This window comes from Aspergillus piperis (assembly GCF_003184755.1).
Source record: "Aspergillus piperis CBS 112811 unplaced genomic scaffold BO85scaffold_24, whole genome shotgun sequence".
Lineage (NCBI taxonomy): Eukaryota > Fungi > Ascomycota > Eurotiomycetes > Eurotiales > Aspergillaceae > Aspergillus > Aspergillus piperis.
The window spans coordinates 31952-49594 of NW_020291614.1; the positions used below are offsets into that span (position 1 = coordinate 31952).

Genomic DNA, 17643 nt, shown 5'->3' on the forward strand with positions numbered 1-17643 from the left:
ATGGCAAGTTGCACGGTTAGCAGCGGACCCTGGAGTAACCCCGTTCTTATCAGATGATAAGATCTGACAATTACCGCGGATAAGCCAGATATCAGTGGAATCTAGAAAATCAACCAATGCCGTTATTGTGGTCTGCGGATGATTACACATAATTCGGAGTAATCGATTCTAGACAGCCGAACCCCCAGTCAATGATATGAAATTCTCCCAGAGCCGTCTTCAGCACCAATGCCACCTCACTAATTATTAAAGATTGACAAATAAAATTACAATAACTATATGATTCTTTCTGACTAGGTGGCTCAGAGAAGCAGTTGAGATACAGACTTTTAGATCACGTGACCGTGGCTACATAGTAATCTATTAGACAGGCTACTCCCGATGTCGTCCTCAATGGCCACAACATAACGATCATTGTAGTTCCCCAAGTCTTGCTGGTGTCTCAACTGAACGAGGTAAAGAGAACTCAAAGGACAAAAGAGGGTTCAGATGGGAGAAGGCCTGGTTTGTCCATAATGTCGGAAGGACGCGGCTCAGACGAATGCAAGAATGCAATATGGATAACTTGACCGGGGTACAACACACATGAGGACTGTCTGTATGTAACCCCGGCTATAATCTGGGAGAAAAGGGGGAAATGCGACCTATGAAGCCAATACGTGGTAGCACAACGATAACCCACTCAAAGAGTTAGTTTCTTTGCGCGTCTAGTGTTGGCCACATTGGAATGTTTGTCTTCTATGACCTGCTGGTTCTTTGCTGGCATTTCTCTCCAGTAAATCCTTTCCACCTACTGTACCGCCACCAAAGGTTCAGCTGGAAGGCCATGTCGGACAGCGTTTTTCTTCCAATAATCAGGGACAAGTGATGGTGCCACTGTGCGACTGAATTGTCAATATTGATCTTCAGGTAAGCCCCTACACTGACTCTCATTCAGTATCAAGATTGATGGTTGTGTACAGTGGTATAGCATGATCTAGGTCTGCTATCCACAGAATTTGTCGGTAGCCTACCTTATCTTCGACGCAATCCATGCTCATGATCAATCATCCGTATTGCATAGTGATGTACGACACAGGATAGACAGACCCAGTCCTTCCGACGAGGAATTGCGTGGACTGCGGTAGTAATATCCTCTTTCAAAGAGCAAAATTTCGAACCTTCTTCCGGCAGCTCGATGTGAAACTCGTGGGAGATTACAGCACTGGTGCTACGGCGGTGTCCTTGCGCAAGTAAGAAATTGTCAGTTGCACGGTAACCTGTGAGACCGCCTGTCTAGCAGAGCTTACCTCGTCGGGATTATATATCATTTGCATTATTGACTTCCCAGAGGTGTTCCGAATTACACGCATGCACATCATTATAGGGATGAGAGTTGCGCCACAGTCTGCGGTTAACGGGGTCCCTACATTCTGGTCATGGTATTATAGCGGACAGCTAGCCGAGATAGGCTTTTTCCTTCTACTTCATCCTAGGCTCAGAGTACCGGGCTGAGCTGACCTTGGGTGAAGCGGATGGGTCCAAGGTGGTCGGTGATATTAAGTGGACCGACCTCAGTCGTAATGCGAGCATCCCCTCTCCAGATACGGTTTGGACTTCGTGAGTCTCGACATCAACAGGCGGCATACCCTCGCGACTGGCAACTACGCCACTGGGATCGGGATGGCCTGCCCGCACCATTTGCTGCTGGTCTGATTTCCTCAGTACAGGAACGGCCTTTCTTCAGACACCTAATGCGCACTTCCGCGAGGTTTTTCCATCTAGGCGAGTAATCGGGGAAGCCAGGAATCCGTCAAGTAGAATTTACGAGACCCATGGAGCCTTTTGAGGATCCAGAGCGAGAAACGCGTGCCGTGTGGCTTGTGAGATCTCCCTTACTGAAAGCATATTATATCATCTGGAATGGCCTGGATCTTCGGGTGGTATTCTTGCCACAGCGGTGGCACCTTTCTTCTCTTAGACGACTACTGGGATACGCTGGCCGTGCCGATTACACTACAATTATTAAGATTACCATATCAACGATACAATATATATGACCTTCCGGGTACACATATGTAATCAGTAACCCACTGGGTGCTGCGAGTTGGTATATCCTGGACCAGAAAGAGTCTGCACTAATAGGACGGATGACTATAAATAGGTGTCGATCGTCGAAAGTTGCATCACTTTCCGAGGTTCTAAAACTGGTTACACAGCAGGTAAACAAGAAACCAACTGCTGCGGAAGCTGTAACGCAAGGGGAGACCCAGCCTTATCTCGTGCAGTCCGAGATGCATACGCGACTTCCGGCGGTGTGAAGATTGCCATGTTATTGGGGATGAGATGTCACATTCCGCCATCGCAAAATTTTCTTCCTGTTGGGTAGTAGCTTACCTAAGTTAACATACTTTGAACTGTTCACGTAGTGATTGGATGGACCCATAGAGCATGAGGTGAAAGATAAGAAGTAGAGAAGTAAGACGGAACCGTAAGGAGTGTCATCCCACGGTATTGGTATGCTCTTGAATGTTTCTAGGCTCGGCTGCTTGGAGTGGAGCACACATACTAGTCATCATGAGTGTGAAAGAATACGAAAAGTCTCAATTCAAAATATATCTCTGATTAGCTTAATATGCCTTTGATGGCTCATGAAAGTTGAAGGTTTTTCCCAAGTACTATATACGGTAAGGTACCGTCTCGTAATCACTCACCGGTAGTCGCAACTGATGGCCGCGGTGGTGGAAGCGTGGCCAGGCCCTAAGATCCGACTGGACAAAGATCTCCCGTCAGCATCCCTGCATCTCCTGCTGCTTAGTGCGCTGATCTATCTGTGACGTGTCCAGCAAAAGGGTTGTTAGTACGTCACAAAGAACAGTACCCGAAAGTACGATTACGTTTAGAATCGGTCATACTTCGATTAACCGGAAACGTCAACAAGTCCCAAGCATATATCTCCGGGCAAGATAAAAACAAGGAGGGCACAAATAACGGTTTCATAATGAAACCTTCAACAACCACGATATTGACATCTGGGTATGTGCTACAGAGGCCTAACATCGACAGTACACGGATACCAGCGAAAGAAAAGGAAAAAAAAGTTCGATCGGCAAGGAAGTGTGGAGATGATCTGTTGTCAATTCGCGCCCCGCTGGATCGACATACGCTTGCGGCTCATGGGTTCGATAGGGATTTGATCTCTCATTTTCTAGTGCGCCCTTAAGCAAAAGCAATCGCAGAGAGATCTAGTCCGATACTAGTGACTATGCCTTAAGACTGCAAAGAACAAGTACAAAGAACCAAAAAAATCCCCACAAAATAAGCAGTTCTATTTTCAATTATCATCACTCGTAGACTAAAAGCAAGCGTGTGCATGATCCCGAAATGAATTTAATGATCAGACGTAGAGAAGCGCCAAAGCAGCACCAATTAGAGCCACAAGCCCTTGAGGAGCGTTGAATGTAGATGAAGCCGCGCCGGTAGATAGCTGAGCGGTAGTCGTGGCGGCAGTGCTGTTCGACCCCGAGGTAGAAGACGCGGACGTGGCGAGCGTAGTACCCGTAGAAGAGGATGAAGACGTGGAGGTAGACGTAGTCGATCCTGTAGAGAAATCACACTTCGGTCAGTGAGGTCGCCGTGCCACAATAACGAAAAGACATCTTGCCTGAAGATGAAGATAGATGACTGCTCGACGAGGTAGTTGTCGAAGACACCGCAGTCGTAGGGGTGACTGTGGTGGATTCGGTCTCACTGGATGTCGAAGAGGAGGAGGTAGAAGAAGAGGAAGAGGAAGAGGGTGTAGTGGAAGTGGAAGAAGATGACGAGGAAGTAGTACCATCGTTTGAAGCACCCTTTTCGACAGTAAAAGTCGGGCTCACAGCGAGCTCGCCCGACGAGTCGATGATCTCGATTTCATAGTCAGACCTAGGATGGAAAATAGGAAGTTAATAGTGTTCCCACTTCCAACTGTCGGTGATTTCACACGGTCTAGGGTACGCACCCGTTGGAAATGCTAGGGTTGGGCTGGGTAGTGTACTCCCCAGTGGAAGTCTTTACGTTGTCCGCCAGCTTGGTTTGGAAGGATCCGTCCTGGGTGCGCAAGATGATGCTGATCACCGACGGATCGTTGGCATCGCTGGTGAACTTGATGGTTTTGGGAGTGGAGAAATCCCATTCAGTGCCTGAGGTGGGCTCGGTGATGGTGATGGCCAAAGCCGAAGAGATGAGGCTTAGCGAGGCGGCGGTGATAGTGAAGCGCATGTTGATACGATCTGAATCACTACTGCAGAGGATACTAGTAGCTAGGAAGTAGTAGTGTCATATCCCCTACCGGGATATTTGCCTGCTATATATATATACAACATCTTTGAGAAGGGTTCCCTTTGACGGGATCGTATAACGACACCGGGTATACTTCTCTGTACTGAATCACTCAGCAGCCTTTGGCTGAAGCCCAACAGATCGAGACCAGGCTGATTGTCTAGACCGCACACTGAACCAGCAATACGAGATGATCACCAGTATGGGCTGAGCCTCTCGCGGGAAGAGCAAAAAAAAGGGACCCCAAAGTGTAATCCGAGACATTTCCACGTAGAGTGACAGCAATCGGGCATGACCGGGATGTATGTCTCTGAAGCAGTGATCTGTCATGGTGTGCTGGATATATCACAATATCGGACCAATGGGATGCTCAGATACGACTGGCTGTGGGTGCGAAATTTGCCTGACAGATAAAGACGCGAGCTGGGAAAGCAAGTTGAAGCCATCTCGTGTCAGCGCAAGGTTGGCACTAGGAGGGATTGGCTGCAAGACGGAAGAGCCGATAAGGGCTTTGGGAAATCGAGGCTGTTAAAGATCCGTATTTCTATTTTTGTAGGCAGTATCTGGCTGTTATTTCATACCCGTTCAATACGGTAAGATGTCCCGATCAAGACAGATTGGCTGGCAGAGTGTATCTACCTGGGACCTGCGGTCATCCTGCAAGCTGGCAGGCTACTTGTTGTCGTTTGTGGTTGTGGTTGTTTTTCCAAGGGTGACCGAAGCCGAGCCGGTTCCTGTGCGCCCGACCGTCAGGGCAACCCATCAAAGAACGAGAAAGCCCGCAACAGTTGGGAATTCCGAAAGTGATCACCCTCCATTACTACTACCTCGTCTACGCGAAGAGACACGGATAATCTGGTCGCTGTGCTATAAGGCGTTTAATGCAATTCATTTAGATCTAGAAGGAACAACACATGTATATTACGGTGATGTCAGGTTGACTAGTAAGAGGCAAGACGCCACAATCTATCCTTAGTACTCTATTGGTGCAGCCAGAGGCATAATATAGGGTTTCATGTAAAGCCACAGTTTCAAGACAGATGAAAGAGCGTAATAGGGAACAATGGCCATGGGGGTAATGCGAAACAGGGAAAGACAGGCGATAAACATCAGGAGAGAGGCTCAAGGGACTAGATGAACGCGTAGGACGTGGCCATCGCAACGGTGACCACCAATGTGCTTATCCCCAGCGGCACCCCAAACAAACAAGTCTCAGACCCCTTGGATTGGTTTGGGCTGACGGATGAGGCTGCGGAGCTACTCGGGGTCGCCGATTTAGTCTGATCATCACAGATATCGGTGCTGTCCTTCAGGCTGTCTGTGGGATAGTACACGCGCGGACCCCCGTCCGAGCTCAGATCCACTGCCAGATTCCCGCTGGAGTCCGTGACATAGGTCTTGCAAGATAAGATTTCGGTCACATTTTGTTTGGATTGAAATCCGGTCTCGTCTGAGCCCAATGTAATTTTCGTGGTGGCTTTGCTGGCTGGCTTGGCTCCCAGATTGGATACGACGCTCACGACCTGATTGCCTGCAAACCCCTTGCGCGTAGCCAGAATGTGGGTAGAATTGTAAATGGGAGCTGACAGGTACGAGAGGTAATCGCTACCAGATTGCGAATTTTGCGTGTACTGCTCACCATCTCCGCTAGCGTATGATCGAAGGCGGTTCAGTGATTGGACGAGGGCGGGGAGGGAAGTCGAGTGCATCGAGTAGTTGGTCAGCCAGAGAGCCTCGCGGTTGACTGGATTGTAGGATCCAGTCAGATGTTGTTCCTCGCCGTAATAGACTGTATTTTGATCATCAGTGGTGTCTGAGAAATCCTGCCTCCTATGGGGAGTGGGGATGGGAACATACGGATGGGGATGCCGTCCGCCAGCATACTGCTGGTCAGAATATTGCGCGCCAGCTGCTCATGAGCAGAAAAATCAATCAATGTTCAGTGTTGAGATAGGAATAGCGGCTAGACTTACCGATATATCCGACGTGTATGAACCGAAGCGCGGAACATCCTGGTTAGCAGTAAACGTCCCCAGAGCTAGGACATCCTGTATATGGTCAGTTGGAGGTACATTCCTCTTTGGAGCATGTCCTACCTCACACTGCCCCTTGGTATAGCTGATAGACTCGGTAATGGTGCTCAGGTTCCCGTTGGTTGTGTTGAAGGCGTTGGTGAGAATGTAGTACCTGAGAAGGTCAACACGACTCAAACTACTCATCACGATGCGGTACTCACAATGGATAGTTTAATAGCCCATTCAAGCTTGGCTGCAGAGGGCAAACATCAGCTGCATCGGCCGTAGCACCTTCACCGATAGTGAAAACCCCCGATGATTTGGTGAAGTTGGAGAAGAAGTCGGGGGCGATGTTTAGGACGCTGTCGATACGCAGTCCGTCAACTAGAAACAAAAGACAGATTAATCAATATGCCAGAACAGATGAGAAATAAAGCTTACTCGAATAGTTCGAGACCAACTCCGATATCCAGGAGCCCAGAATATTCTGAACCTGATCGTCCTCATTTCGCAGATCGGGAAGCGATACGACGGTGTCTCCCATCCAGCACTTAGAATGGCATTAGCAAAACTTCCAGGGGTAATATGTCACGATGCACGCTTACATCCAGGACACATGTCTCATTTGTGGGATCACTGGAGAGGAGTTTGAAGTCGTGGAAGTACTTTTCATCATCGAAAGGATTAAAAGTGCTGTAATCGACGGTGCTAGAATTTCCCACCCAGGCCATATCACCAACCACGATGTCAAGCATCAAGTACTGGGTTTCGCATGGTCAACGTCGTTCTCAAGGAAACATGGGAGATAGACTTACCATTCCACGATTGTGCAAGGCAGAGGACAAGGCTTGAAGCTCCTTGGGAGTGCCGAAGTGGGAGTTGATGGAATACAGGTCATTGGGCCAATATCCATGGTATGCTATGAACTGTTAACATGTTGAATTATCTACCTACCAAGCTACAGAAATATATCATGTATGTAACAATGTACAATAAATTGAAGATGGTTTATGAAGGTTTCGAATTGCCATACCTGAGAGATCTGCTGTTCGGGCGGAAATCTGGGTTTGCGCTGGAGAGATCCATATCTGGAGACTTGAATATGAGAAGAGTTGCAGAAAGTGTGAGGAACACTACTCTGTAGTGCTAAACCTACCGCATCGAAGCCGAGATCGTGGATGTAGTCCAGCTTGTTGATGATGCCCTGGAAAGAACCTCCGCAGTAGTTCCCCTGTGCTGCATCACAAGCAGCGGTGGTTGAGTTATCTGATCGAGCAAAGCGATCGGTCACGATTTGATAGATAGAGCGACCGATCCATTGGTCTCTGGAAGCCGCATTAACCGTGGAGAATCCCAGGGTTACCACCAGCAACGAGATGATCCACCACCCGTCCATGGTTGGTGGCGTTTGCATGAGCAGATGAAAGAAGGCAAGGAGAGTAGTTTCAGTGGTGGAATAACTAGCTAGAAAGAGGGGAGAGAAATGCCTTGATGATTATGACCTGCGTAACCTTCTGTTGAGCATGTTCATATACGATGCGGACACATACATCCTTTGTGTCTGTTCAGGGCACAAAAAGATGATTACCGACCAGTGAACAAGTCAACAGTGACAATACCGATGTATCCTGACTGTACCGAAACTTACGTGACAACGTAATGGGTGAATATGTATTGGGTATTGGGTATTGGTACTTTTCGGACCCTAACAGATCCATAGACATCTTAACTTCCATTTACTGACCAGCAAATCTGACATCTAACTCACGGCCCGTTCGCCAGGTGGTTGGTTCCTACTAGTTCCTGTCACTTTCACCCGATCGGCAGGCTTTGCTGGCCCGGAAAAGTGAGTGTGTGTGAACAGACTCTCAAAAAAAGCGCGAGCGAAACCTTAAAACTTCCCGTTATTTTTCCTTTTTTCTTTTCTCCTTAATTCCCGTCGGAACATTTGCTCTGCTCCACTTCTCTCCCCTTATCGGCCTTCGTATCCCGAACAGATAGTCTATCCCACTCACATTTCCCTCCTTGGCTCGCTTCCACTATCTCGGATAGGTCATCCTCTCGCGATGACGTGTCTCTGCTGTTTTCGCCCTTCTAGGTTCACGGAATCTGCAAGTTCTGCTCGCCCCATCGGGCATATGTCACTGTCGGGTTGATGGGGTTCGTCTATCTCCGATCCCCGTGGCCCGGGATATATCACTGGCTCTTCAAACTTCGTCCTTGCAGGAGGTTCCCGAGCTGATGAGAAACATCATGACACTGCATATGCCAGGTCGAAGGCTGCTCCTATCCATAGTAAACCATAGCTTTCCTCCACTCTTGTCCTCCCCAACACCGCGACGGATCCTTCCACCCCCATGGGTTCTTGATTCTGTGTGAGCTGTCGGGTGGATTTACCCCCACCACCGTTGAGAAGGCATCGTCATGACCCACTTTGGCTGCTCGCTCAGCCTCTCGACCGCTTCGGAAAACCCATATCAATGCATGTCAGACTGGTGCCGGATGAGACATGAGCCTGCCAGTGTTGGGCCTGGAACCTCATCTTGGGGCCCGAGCAAGGTGGCGTGGCGTGTTACAAGCTGAATTGGCTTTCAAACGACTGAAATAGACTCGCTGGTCGGGATACCTACACCGTCCATGTCCACCAAATGTGGCGTGTATGTCAGCCCCAAGAACTATCGGCCAAATTTAGGCCTGTTCGAGCGCCTCACCCAAGTGTCAGTGCACAGAGGAGGCTGTACGGGACATTGCGTTATCGCGCCGGGGTAATGCACTAATCTATGACATGCTTTCCCTGCCCATCAGTGATACCCTATGAATCTCTGCAGTCTCTGGGTTCATGGGATATTCTTTCTTTCTGGGCATGCACTGTCCTGTTGTTGTTACTGCTTGTTTGACTTCCTCTTTTTTTCTTTCTGCAGTTGAGGCCCCCCCAGCGCGCTTGGTGGATGTCACTATAGTGGCATTCACTTGTGCAGAATGAAGCTGTTCATTGTTATCTATCGTTATCTTTTCACTATCGCATTATTGAGCCGCATTGCACAATCTCTGCCACATCTCCCTGAAGAGGTAGATTGGAATTTGAACCAAAATGAAACCGCTACGAACCCTCTCGACTACTCGGGTCAGTGGGATGGTCACTCATACACCCCTTCTCCGGATAACTGGCGTTTCCCATTCTACACGATATTCCTCGATAGATTTGTCAACGGCGATCCCAGCAACGATGATGCGAATGGCACACAGTGGGAACACATACTGACTTCCAATCAATTCCGTCATGGCGGAGATGTTCTTGGCTTGGTCGATACGTTCGATTACCTTCAGGGCATGGGAATTAAGGTGAGCTTGCTGCCTCGCATAGGTGACAGAACTTCAGAGACTGACTTGATTGCCTTTGCTAGGGTATTTATCTCGCCGGAACGCCGTACATTAACTTTCCCTGGGGTGCCGACGGATATTCCCCGCTGGACCTAACCCTGATGGACCATCACTATGGTACGATCGACGACTGGCGCACAATGATATCCGAGGCCCATCAGAGGGGGATATATGTTCTCTTCGATAACACCTTTGGGACGTATGTGCGATGACCTGTGCCCCATATCGGAGCGTACAATGCTGACCGCGGGGGAACAGGATGGGCGATCTTATTGGTTTCCAGGGCTACTTGAACAGGTCCGCGCCGATCAATCCCAGCGAATACGACTACGTATGGAAATACGATCGTCAATATTGGGATTTCAAACCCGGGAATGAAATCGAATCACAGTGTCCCTGGGAGTATCCAAGATTCTGGGACGATGACGGGACTGGCTTGACCACAACCACACTTGGCGCTTCATGCCGTGACAGTGAATTCGACCAAGTAGACCTCTCCCCAATTCATTGCATTGACTATCACTGACTATATACTTCAGTATGGAGAAGTAGCTGCTTTTGGAAACTACACTGAATGGGAAGGGCAGATTGCCAAATTTGCCTTTGTGCAAGATCGTCTGCGCTCATGGCGGCCTGACGTCCTGGCGAAGATCAAACACTTCTCCTGTCTGACCATCACCATGCTTGACATCGATGGGTTCCGCGTCGATAAGGCTCTTCAGGTGACCCTGGATCAACTGGGCGAGTGGTCCGAGTCAGTGCGTGATTGCGCCCAGCAAGTGGGTAAAGACAACTTCTACATCCCTGGGGAGATTGTCTCAGGGAATGCCTTTGGATCGTTGTATATTGGTCGCGGCCGCCAGACGAATCAGACCATCTCCAATATCACTGAGGCCTTTATGATGACGAACAAGACGGACAAGGCCACCGAGGATCTCTTTCTCAGACCTACATCGCAATCCGCCTTGGACGGGGCTGCGTTTCACTACACACTGTACCGAGGATTGAGTCGGTTTTTAGGGTCAGTTGTCCCGCTCATCCCCCGAAAAGCTCCTTCCATCCATACTAATGTGCTCATATTTAGCCTGGATGGTATCTACGCCGCCGAAGGTGATCCGCCAGTAAATTTCATCGAGACTTGGAATGGCCTCGTGGAGACTAACGACATGATCAACATCAATACTGGAAAGTTCGACCCGCGCCACCTGTTTGGTGTCACGAATCAGGACGTTTTTCGGTGGCCAGCCATCGCCAACGGTACCCATAAGCAGAATTTGGGGCTGTACATCGCATCATTACTCATGCCAGGAATCCCCATTCTCTCCTGGGGCGAGGAACAGGATTTCTACATTTTGGACAACCAGGCTGACAATTATAGTATGTAATTCGCGTCCTCAACCCCTTTTCCTCACTAACACTCTATAGTCTTCGGTCGCGGCCCCATGTCATCTGCTCAAGCATGGCAGCTTCACGGATGCTACAAGCTCGGGGCATCGAAATATGTCAACCTCCCGCTCGACCGCGCCCTGACTGGATGCGGTGATGATTCCGTTAGCCTTGATCATCGGGACCCTTCTCATCCTGTTCGTGGTCTTATCAAAATGATGTTTGAGATGCGACAGAACTACCCCGTTCTGAATGATGGCTGGTACCTTCAACAATTGTCCAACCATACCTTCGACATCTACCTTCCCGGCAGTAATGGAACTCCAACTGAGACGGGAATGTGGAGTGTGATGAGGTCCCGCTTTACAGACCTACAAAACTTCGATGGTCAGGGTCAGGGTAACCAGAGTGTTTGGCTAGTGTATTCGAACGACAACAAGACGGTCGATCACCAGTTCAACTGCACTAGCAAGGATGCCCTGATCTCACCATTTCCTGCAGGAACCACGGTGAAGAACCTGTTCTATCCGTTTGACGAATATACTCTCATTAACAGCTCTGTGAGGCTTGGGTAAAGTTTTACCACCAAAGAGTTGAACTGACTTCGCTAATCATCAGTAGATTCGAAGGATCGGAACTCCCCAATGGATGTTATCCTCAGCTGACGATGCCGGCCTGGGGCTTTAAAGCCTTTGTCCCCAAGGCTAAATTTGTGAAGCCTTCGCCATACATAACACGCTTCAGCCCGGGGCACGATGCGCGGTTTATCTCCCAGGGAAACGATGGGGAGACCATACAAATTGGCTTCGAGTTCTCCCAGGAGATGAATTGCAGCCAAATTACAGACTCGCTGACGGTGACGTCTAAAGCACTAAATGATGAGAGTGCTCGGATTGACAAGAATTCAGTCTCATGCAGTTCATTTGCTGAGATACAAGTAGCGACATTTCCTGGTGCCCTCACTAGCGTCTTTGGCTACCAGGTCAATTTGACCAACGTTTATCCTGGAGTCCACAGGATCACTGTTAGCAACGTGACTACTACAGAGGGAAACCAATCAACAAACGTAAGTATACACTTCCTCTATGCCGCTGCACAAAGCTACAATGCTAAGTAATATGGGCAGTCCGTGGATCACTTCATGTTTCGCATCGGAGAGACGAACAATCCCATGGTGTGGCCGCAACTGGCCAACTACAGCCGGACTCTGCTATTTGACACTCCATCCCCTGCAACAGACCCCTTGTCTGTAAGGCCACAGGCCCCAGGTGCAGATATGTGGCGCTACTCGCTCGACTTCGGGGCTAATTTCAGTCCCTGGATGGCATATACCGGGTTCAATACGTCCATCCCGGGTAAGAACTGGACCGGGACTGCGAAGCAAGCGTGGGATGGAGAGCACATTATCGCCCAGTATTGGAGCAAGCTCACTGGGAGTAGCGACCACTGGCAGCATGGAGACTCCCAATGGCAATACAAACCACCTCGTCGCTTTCCCAACCTCTTTATTGAGGGTGAATTTAATCAGTTCGGATACGACGCTGGCTACTCCAACACGATGAGCCTCAGCAACGTCACTGGCGATTGGGAGATCCACTTCATGGGCGAATGGCCCGTACAGGTCGCATTCAATGCCTGGGGAATCAATGAAGACGGCCTGCCCGATCAGACACAAGTCTATGGGGATATCGACGGCGACAACGTCCTGGATCAAGTTCCCCCCGTCACGCTTCTAAGCAATGTGTTCAACGTCACCATCCCACCCCCCTCGCCTTATCTAGCTTTTAAGCTTTCGGTGAATGACGGCGATTTGAGGGTCTACGCCACACCCACCGGATCGAGATGGGTCCAGCTAGCTCTCTTCATCTTGCTAGCTGTCATACCTGTCGCCACAGCTGTCGGGGCAGTGTTCATTTACCTCAAGGCTTTTTACCAGGTCAAGTTCAATCAAGTCGGCGTCACGGAGAAGACTTCGACGTTTGCACCGCTTCTGGGGGCCCTTATGAAGATAACTCGGTCTTCTAACGAAAAGGAAGCCAGCCCGGAAGAGACTCAGCGTTCCGTGAGCCCGTCAGGCCTTCCCACTGGAAGCGCCATTGGAGCCATTGTTAACACCCCACGACGTACTGTCCTTATTGCCACCATGGAATACGACATTGAAGATTGGGCCATCAAGATAAAAATCGGTGGACTAGGTGTGATGGCTCAATTAATGGGCAAGAACCTTACCCATCAGGATCTCATATGGGTAGTTCCCTGTGTTGGAGGCGTGGACTACCCTAGGGATGACCCGCGTGAACCCATGGTGGTGACGGTCCTTGGGACAACATACCATGTTGATGTTCAGTACCATCGACTGCATAATATAACATACGTCCTGCTGGATGCGCCTGTTTTTCGAGCCCAATCGAAGTCGGACCCGTATCCTGCCCGGATGGACGACCTCAATTCCGCCATTTTCTACTCTGCCTGGAACCAATGCATTGCTGAAGCCATCAAGCGGTTCCCGCAGATTGACCTCTACCATATCAACGATTACCACGGTGCAGCAGCTCCACTCTATCTCCTACCTCGAACAATTCCATGCTGCCTGTCTCTGCATAACGCGGAATTTCAAGGCTTGTGGCCAATGCGAAACCCCCAGCAAATACAAGAGGTCTGCCGAGTGTTCAATCTGGATCAGGCAGTAGTCAAGAAATACGTCCAGTTCGGTGACGTGTTCAATCTCCTTCACTGCGCCGCGAACTACCTGAAAATACACCAGAACGGATTCGGGGCAGTGGGTGTCTCGAAGAAATACGGCAAGCGATCGTACGCCAGATATCCTATTTTCTGGGGTCTCAAGAGCGTTGGAGCCTTGCCTAATCCTGACCCGTCCGACTTGGCAGACTGGGACAGCAATGCGAGCAAACAGCCCGAGGAGGTCACCATCGATTTGGAGTTCGAGGCCAGCCGTGGCGCACTGAAAAAGCAAGCACAGGAGTGGGCAGGGCTGAAGGTTGACCCCGACGCTCAGTTATTTGTCTTTGTCGGGCGCTGGTCCATGCAAAAGGGCGTTGACCTTATCGCGGACATCTTCCCCTCCGTATTGGATGCTCACCCGAAGGTACAGTTGATGTGCATTGGACCAGTCATCGATCTCTATGGGAGGTTTGCGGCTTTGAAGCTGAACCGGTTGATGGAACTCTATCCAGGGCGTGTCTATTCCAAGCCAGAATTTACTGCCCTACCTCCCTTCATCTTCAGTGGCGCTGAATTTGCATTGATTCCATCGCGGGATGAACCGTTTGGTCTTGTTGCTGTCGAATTTGGCCGCAAAGGAGCTTTAGGCGTGGGATCACGGTATGACTATACACAAACGTTGCTACCGGTATCAATGCTGACGTATGTACATTATGTAGGGTCGGTGGCCTTGGACAGATGCCAGGATGGTGGTACACAATGTAAGCCTCTCCATCCTACCAATGACTATGCAGAGGCAGAGTGCTAATGTATTCAAGTGAGTCGATGACAACGAAACATCTCATCCACCAGTTCAAGCTGGCCATCAACGATGCTCTGAGATCATCTCAAGAAACACGCGCTATGATGCGTGCACGGTCAGGCAAGCAACGGTTCCCCGTGGCACAGTGGGTCGAGGATTTGGGTATTCTACAAACTACCTCCATCATAAAGCACGCAAAGCACTCAAAAAGCCAGGATCGCAATTCTTGGAGGGTATCCGGTGTCAGTACAATGGTTCCTGATAGACCTCGCAACTTTCGGTTCTCATCGAGCTCAAATACCAGTCGCGAACAGAGCCGTTCACGCAGCTCAGACAACTCGGGTCCCCCCAGCAGGCCCATTACTGCAGACGCAAAACAAGCCGTTGCTAGGCCAGGCCACAGCCATGTTGCCTCGTTGCCAGCAAATCTGCCTTCGAACCCCAACATGTTCAATGATTCTGACACTGACAACGAACCAAGACGCAGACCATTATCCTCCACCCCCCGCGGAGGTCCTCGAATTGTTTATACTCATGGCAATGACGACCAAGATCTCGAGAACATTACAAGTGTCACCCAAGATGACTTCAGCCCTCATCTTGCCTCGTATCTGTCGCCATCCGGTGCACCAAATACTCCCCCAACCTTTGCTAACTCTGGGGCCAGTACCCCCACCCTCGGCGCCGGACCGGACGATGGCCTGCTAGGACGAAGAAACCTAAGCCCGTCGATGATGAGTCTTGTTAGCATCCATGACATCGTCAAGGAGAAACAAGACTACAACCTCCAGAAAGTCAATCCGTTTTTCACAGATGCCAATCATGAGTACGCAGCGAAGTTTGAACGGAAGCTTGCCGGCCTGAACGGCAAAAACTCTGAGGACCAGTTGTGCATTGAGGAATTCATCGAGAAAAGCGAAAAGGACTGGTTCAACCGGTACCGAGATGTCAAACTGGGAAAATCACCTCTCCCATCTCCGTCCCCATCTATCTTTCGCTTCAAAGTTCAGGACGCAAGTCGACCACCTACCCCTCCAGTCAATGGACCTGCTGAGGATCCAAACGGAGGGCAATTTCTTCTCCCGAAGGATTACGTTCCTCCTACAGGCTTGAAGCGTTTCATGCTGATCAAGCTGGGCGACTGGCCCTTGTATTCAATCGTGCTTGCTATCGTGAGTATGAACCTTCCCCAGGTGCAGCCCAAATCAACCACTAACAGCACAATGCCAGGGCCAAATTCTCGCCTTGAACTCCTATCAGATTACTCTGTTGAACGGCGAGATCGGAGAGACGGCAGAAAAGCTGTACATCCTGGCTTCGATTTATCTTGCGTCCTCCATCATCTGGTGGATGGTTTTCCGGCTTGTTCCATCCGTTTATGTGCTAACCATCCCTTACCTGGTATGTGAACTTGTTTCCGTATGCTTCACTGCCTAGGCCTTCATTCTAACTGTGTTCAAGTTGTACGGCTTAGCCTTCCTGTTCGTGGGAATCGCGGGCCCCATTGGCAACAGCACCAGCCAGACGTGGCTACAGAATGTGGGCACCGGGCTGTATTCATTTGCATCTTCTAGTGGATCCATCTTTTTCGCCCTGAACTTTGGAGATGAAGGTATGTATATGGACAGCATCTGCCGGCCACATTAACTAACCCTTGTGTGTTTAGGCGGGGCGCCTCTCAGCTCCTGGATTTACCGAGCAACGGTGATTCAGGGTAGCCAGCAGCTTTGCATCAGTTTCCTGTGGTACTGGGGTAGCTGGATGGCAAGCCTCAACCAAGAGGGCAGTACGCGATTCAGTCTTAGCATAACTGACCCAAACGTGTTGCTCGGAGTCGGCATCGGCCTGGCTTGTGTGCTGTGGCTGTTGGGTGCCTTGGTATTCTTCGGACTCCCTGCATACTATCGGCAAACACCTGGTCGGGTCCCAACTTTCTACCTCTCGCTCTTCCGGCGTAGGGTCATCCTGGTATGTTTCTGTTGGTCTTCATAATACTCGGCCTTTGATATCGGGAGCTAACCGACTTTCTTCTAGTGGTTCTTCTACATGGTGTTCATCTCCAACTACTGGCTATCAGCACCGTATGGGCGAAACTGGCTGTACCTCTGGTCCAGCAAGCACGCCAAGGTGTGGCAGATCATTCTCCTAGTCCTTCTCTTCTTTGTCGTGGTGTGGGCAGCTGCGCTCTGGGTATTTCACGTGCTTTCCAAGCGACATGCCTGGTTTATCCCCATCTTTGCTATTGGGTTGGGAGCCCCTCGATGGGCGCAGATTCTATGGGCCACTTCCAACATTGGCACCTATATTCCTTGGGCGGGTGGACCAGTTGCTGGAGCCATTCTCGGACGGGCGCTCTGGTTGTGGCTTGGGGTTCTGGATAGTCTTCAGGGTATTGGTGAGTCTTTCTCTTTATTGTCCGTCGGAGCTTTTCTCAACTAACATTAAGCCATTCACCTAGGGTTTGGAATGATTCTTCTGAACACCATGACTCGTTTCCATGTCACCTTCACCCTCCTGGCAGCGCAAGTGGTTGGCTCGGTAGCCACCATTCTGGCTCGAGCTACAGCTCCTGATAAGTTGGGGCCAGGCAATGTTTTCCCTGATTTCTCGGCAGGGGTGACCGCCGGGTTGAGCAAAGCGGATTTTTGGGTGTGTCTGCTGTTGATGCTCTCCATCAACGTCATCTGCATCTTTTTCTACCGCAAAGAGCAGCTTTCAAAACCATAGTTGTCGCATATATTGTAGTCTAACTATTTTGGACCAGTCTCTTGGTTGTAGAGATCTGGTCAGCATCATTTGGAGTAATTGGGAGACATTTGTCTAGTGTTCATGTTTGGTTCAATCACCGCGGAGATATATAAATTGTACATTTTTTTTCTCTGAACGATGTACATGGGAGATGTTTGATTCATGTGAAGTGTGAGAGACTGGGTTTTGGCTATATATTTGAATAATGTTGGTAGGATACAAGCAGATAATAGGATATATATAATACAGAAAGACAGCCATATCCCATCAAATGTTTGTGTCAAGCGTCGTATCCAAGTCACATAATCTTCTTTAGATCAGGTGATGGCG

The 17643-nt window shown here is 49.7% G+C and overlaps 3 protein-coding genes across 3 annotated transcripts; 1 reads left to right on the forward strand and 2 right to left on the reverse strand.

Annotated features, from left to right (window-relative positions):
• Positions 1-3098: 3098 nt before the first annotated feature.
• On the reverse strand, positions 3099-4567 carry BO85DRAFT_429454 (GPI anchored serine-threonine rich family protein). The gene is made up of 3 exons (XM_025658250.1): positions 3980-4567; positions 3815-3903; positions 3099-3579 (listed from the first exon to the last, which is right to left on the reverse strand). The coding sequence occupies exons 1-3, from the start codon at positions 4237-4239 to the stop codon at positions 3377-3379; spliced, it is 552 nt and encodes a 183-aa protein (XP_025511236.1). The 5' UTR covers positions 4240-4567; the 3' UTR covers positions 3099-3376.
• A 673-nt stretch (positions 4568-5240) lies between these two features.
• Positions 5241-7796, reverse strand: BO85DRAFT_453128 (alpha-amylase). The gene is made up of 10 exons (XM_025660990.1): positions 7471-7796; positions 7348-7402; positions 7130-7233; positions 6920-7075; positions 6756-6864; positions 6536-6698; positions 6396-6486; positions 6273-6347; positions 6157-6208; positions 5241-6088 (listed from the first exon to the last, which is right to left on the reverse strand). The coding sequence occupies exons 1-10, from the start codon at positions 7708-7710 to the stop codon at positions 5430-5432; spliced, it is 1704 nt and encodes a 567-aa protein (XP_025511237.1). The 5' UTR covers positions 7711-7796; the 3' UTR covers positions 5241-5429.
• A 1497-nt stretch (positions 7797-9293) lies between these two features.
• Positions 9294-17546, forward strand: BO85DRAFT_405841 (alpha-1,3-glucan synthase; the record flags this gene model as incomplete). Its single annotated transcript, XM_025657314.1, has 15 exons — positions 9294-9656; positions 9719-9894; positions 9954-10182; positions 10235-10716; positions 10780-11072; positions 11121-11652; positions 11703-12147; positions 12208-14423; positions 14483-14524; positions 14582-15737; positions 15796-15966; positions 16027-16177; positions 16232-16533; positions 16600-16960; positions 17024-17546. The coding sequence occupies 15 exons, from the start codon at positions 9294-9296 to the stop codon at positions 17290-17292; spliced, it is 7188 nt and encodes a 2395-aa protein (XP_025511238.1). The 3' UTR covers positions 17293-17546.
• Between the last annotated feature and the right edge of the window lie 97 nt (positions 17547-17643).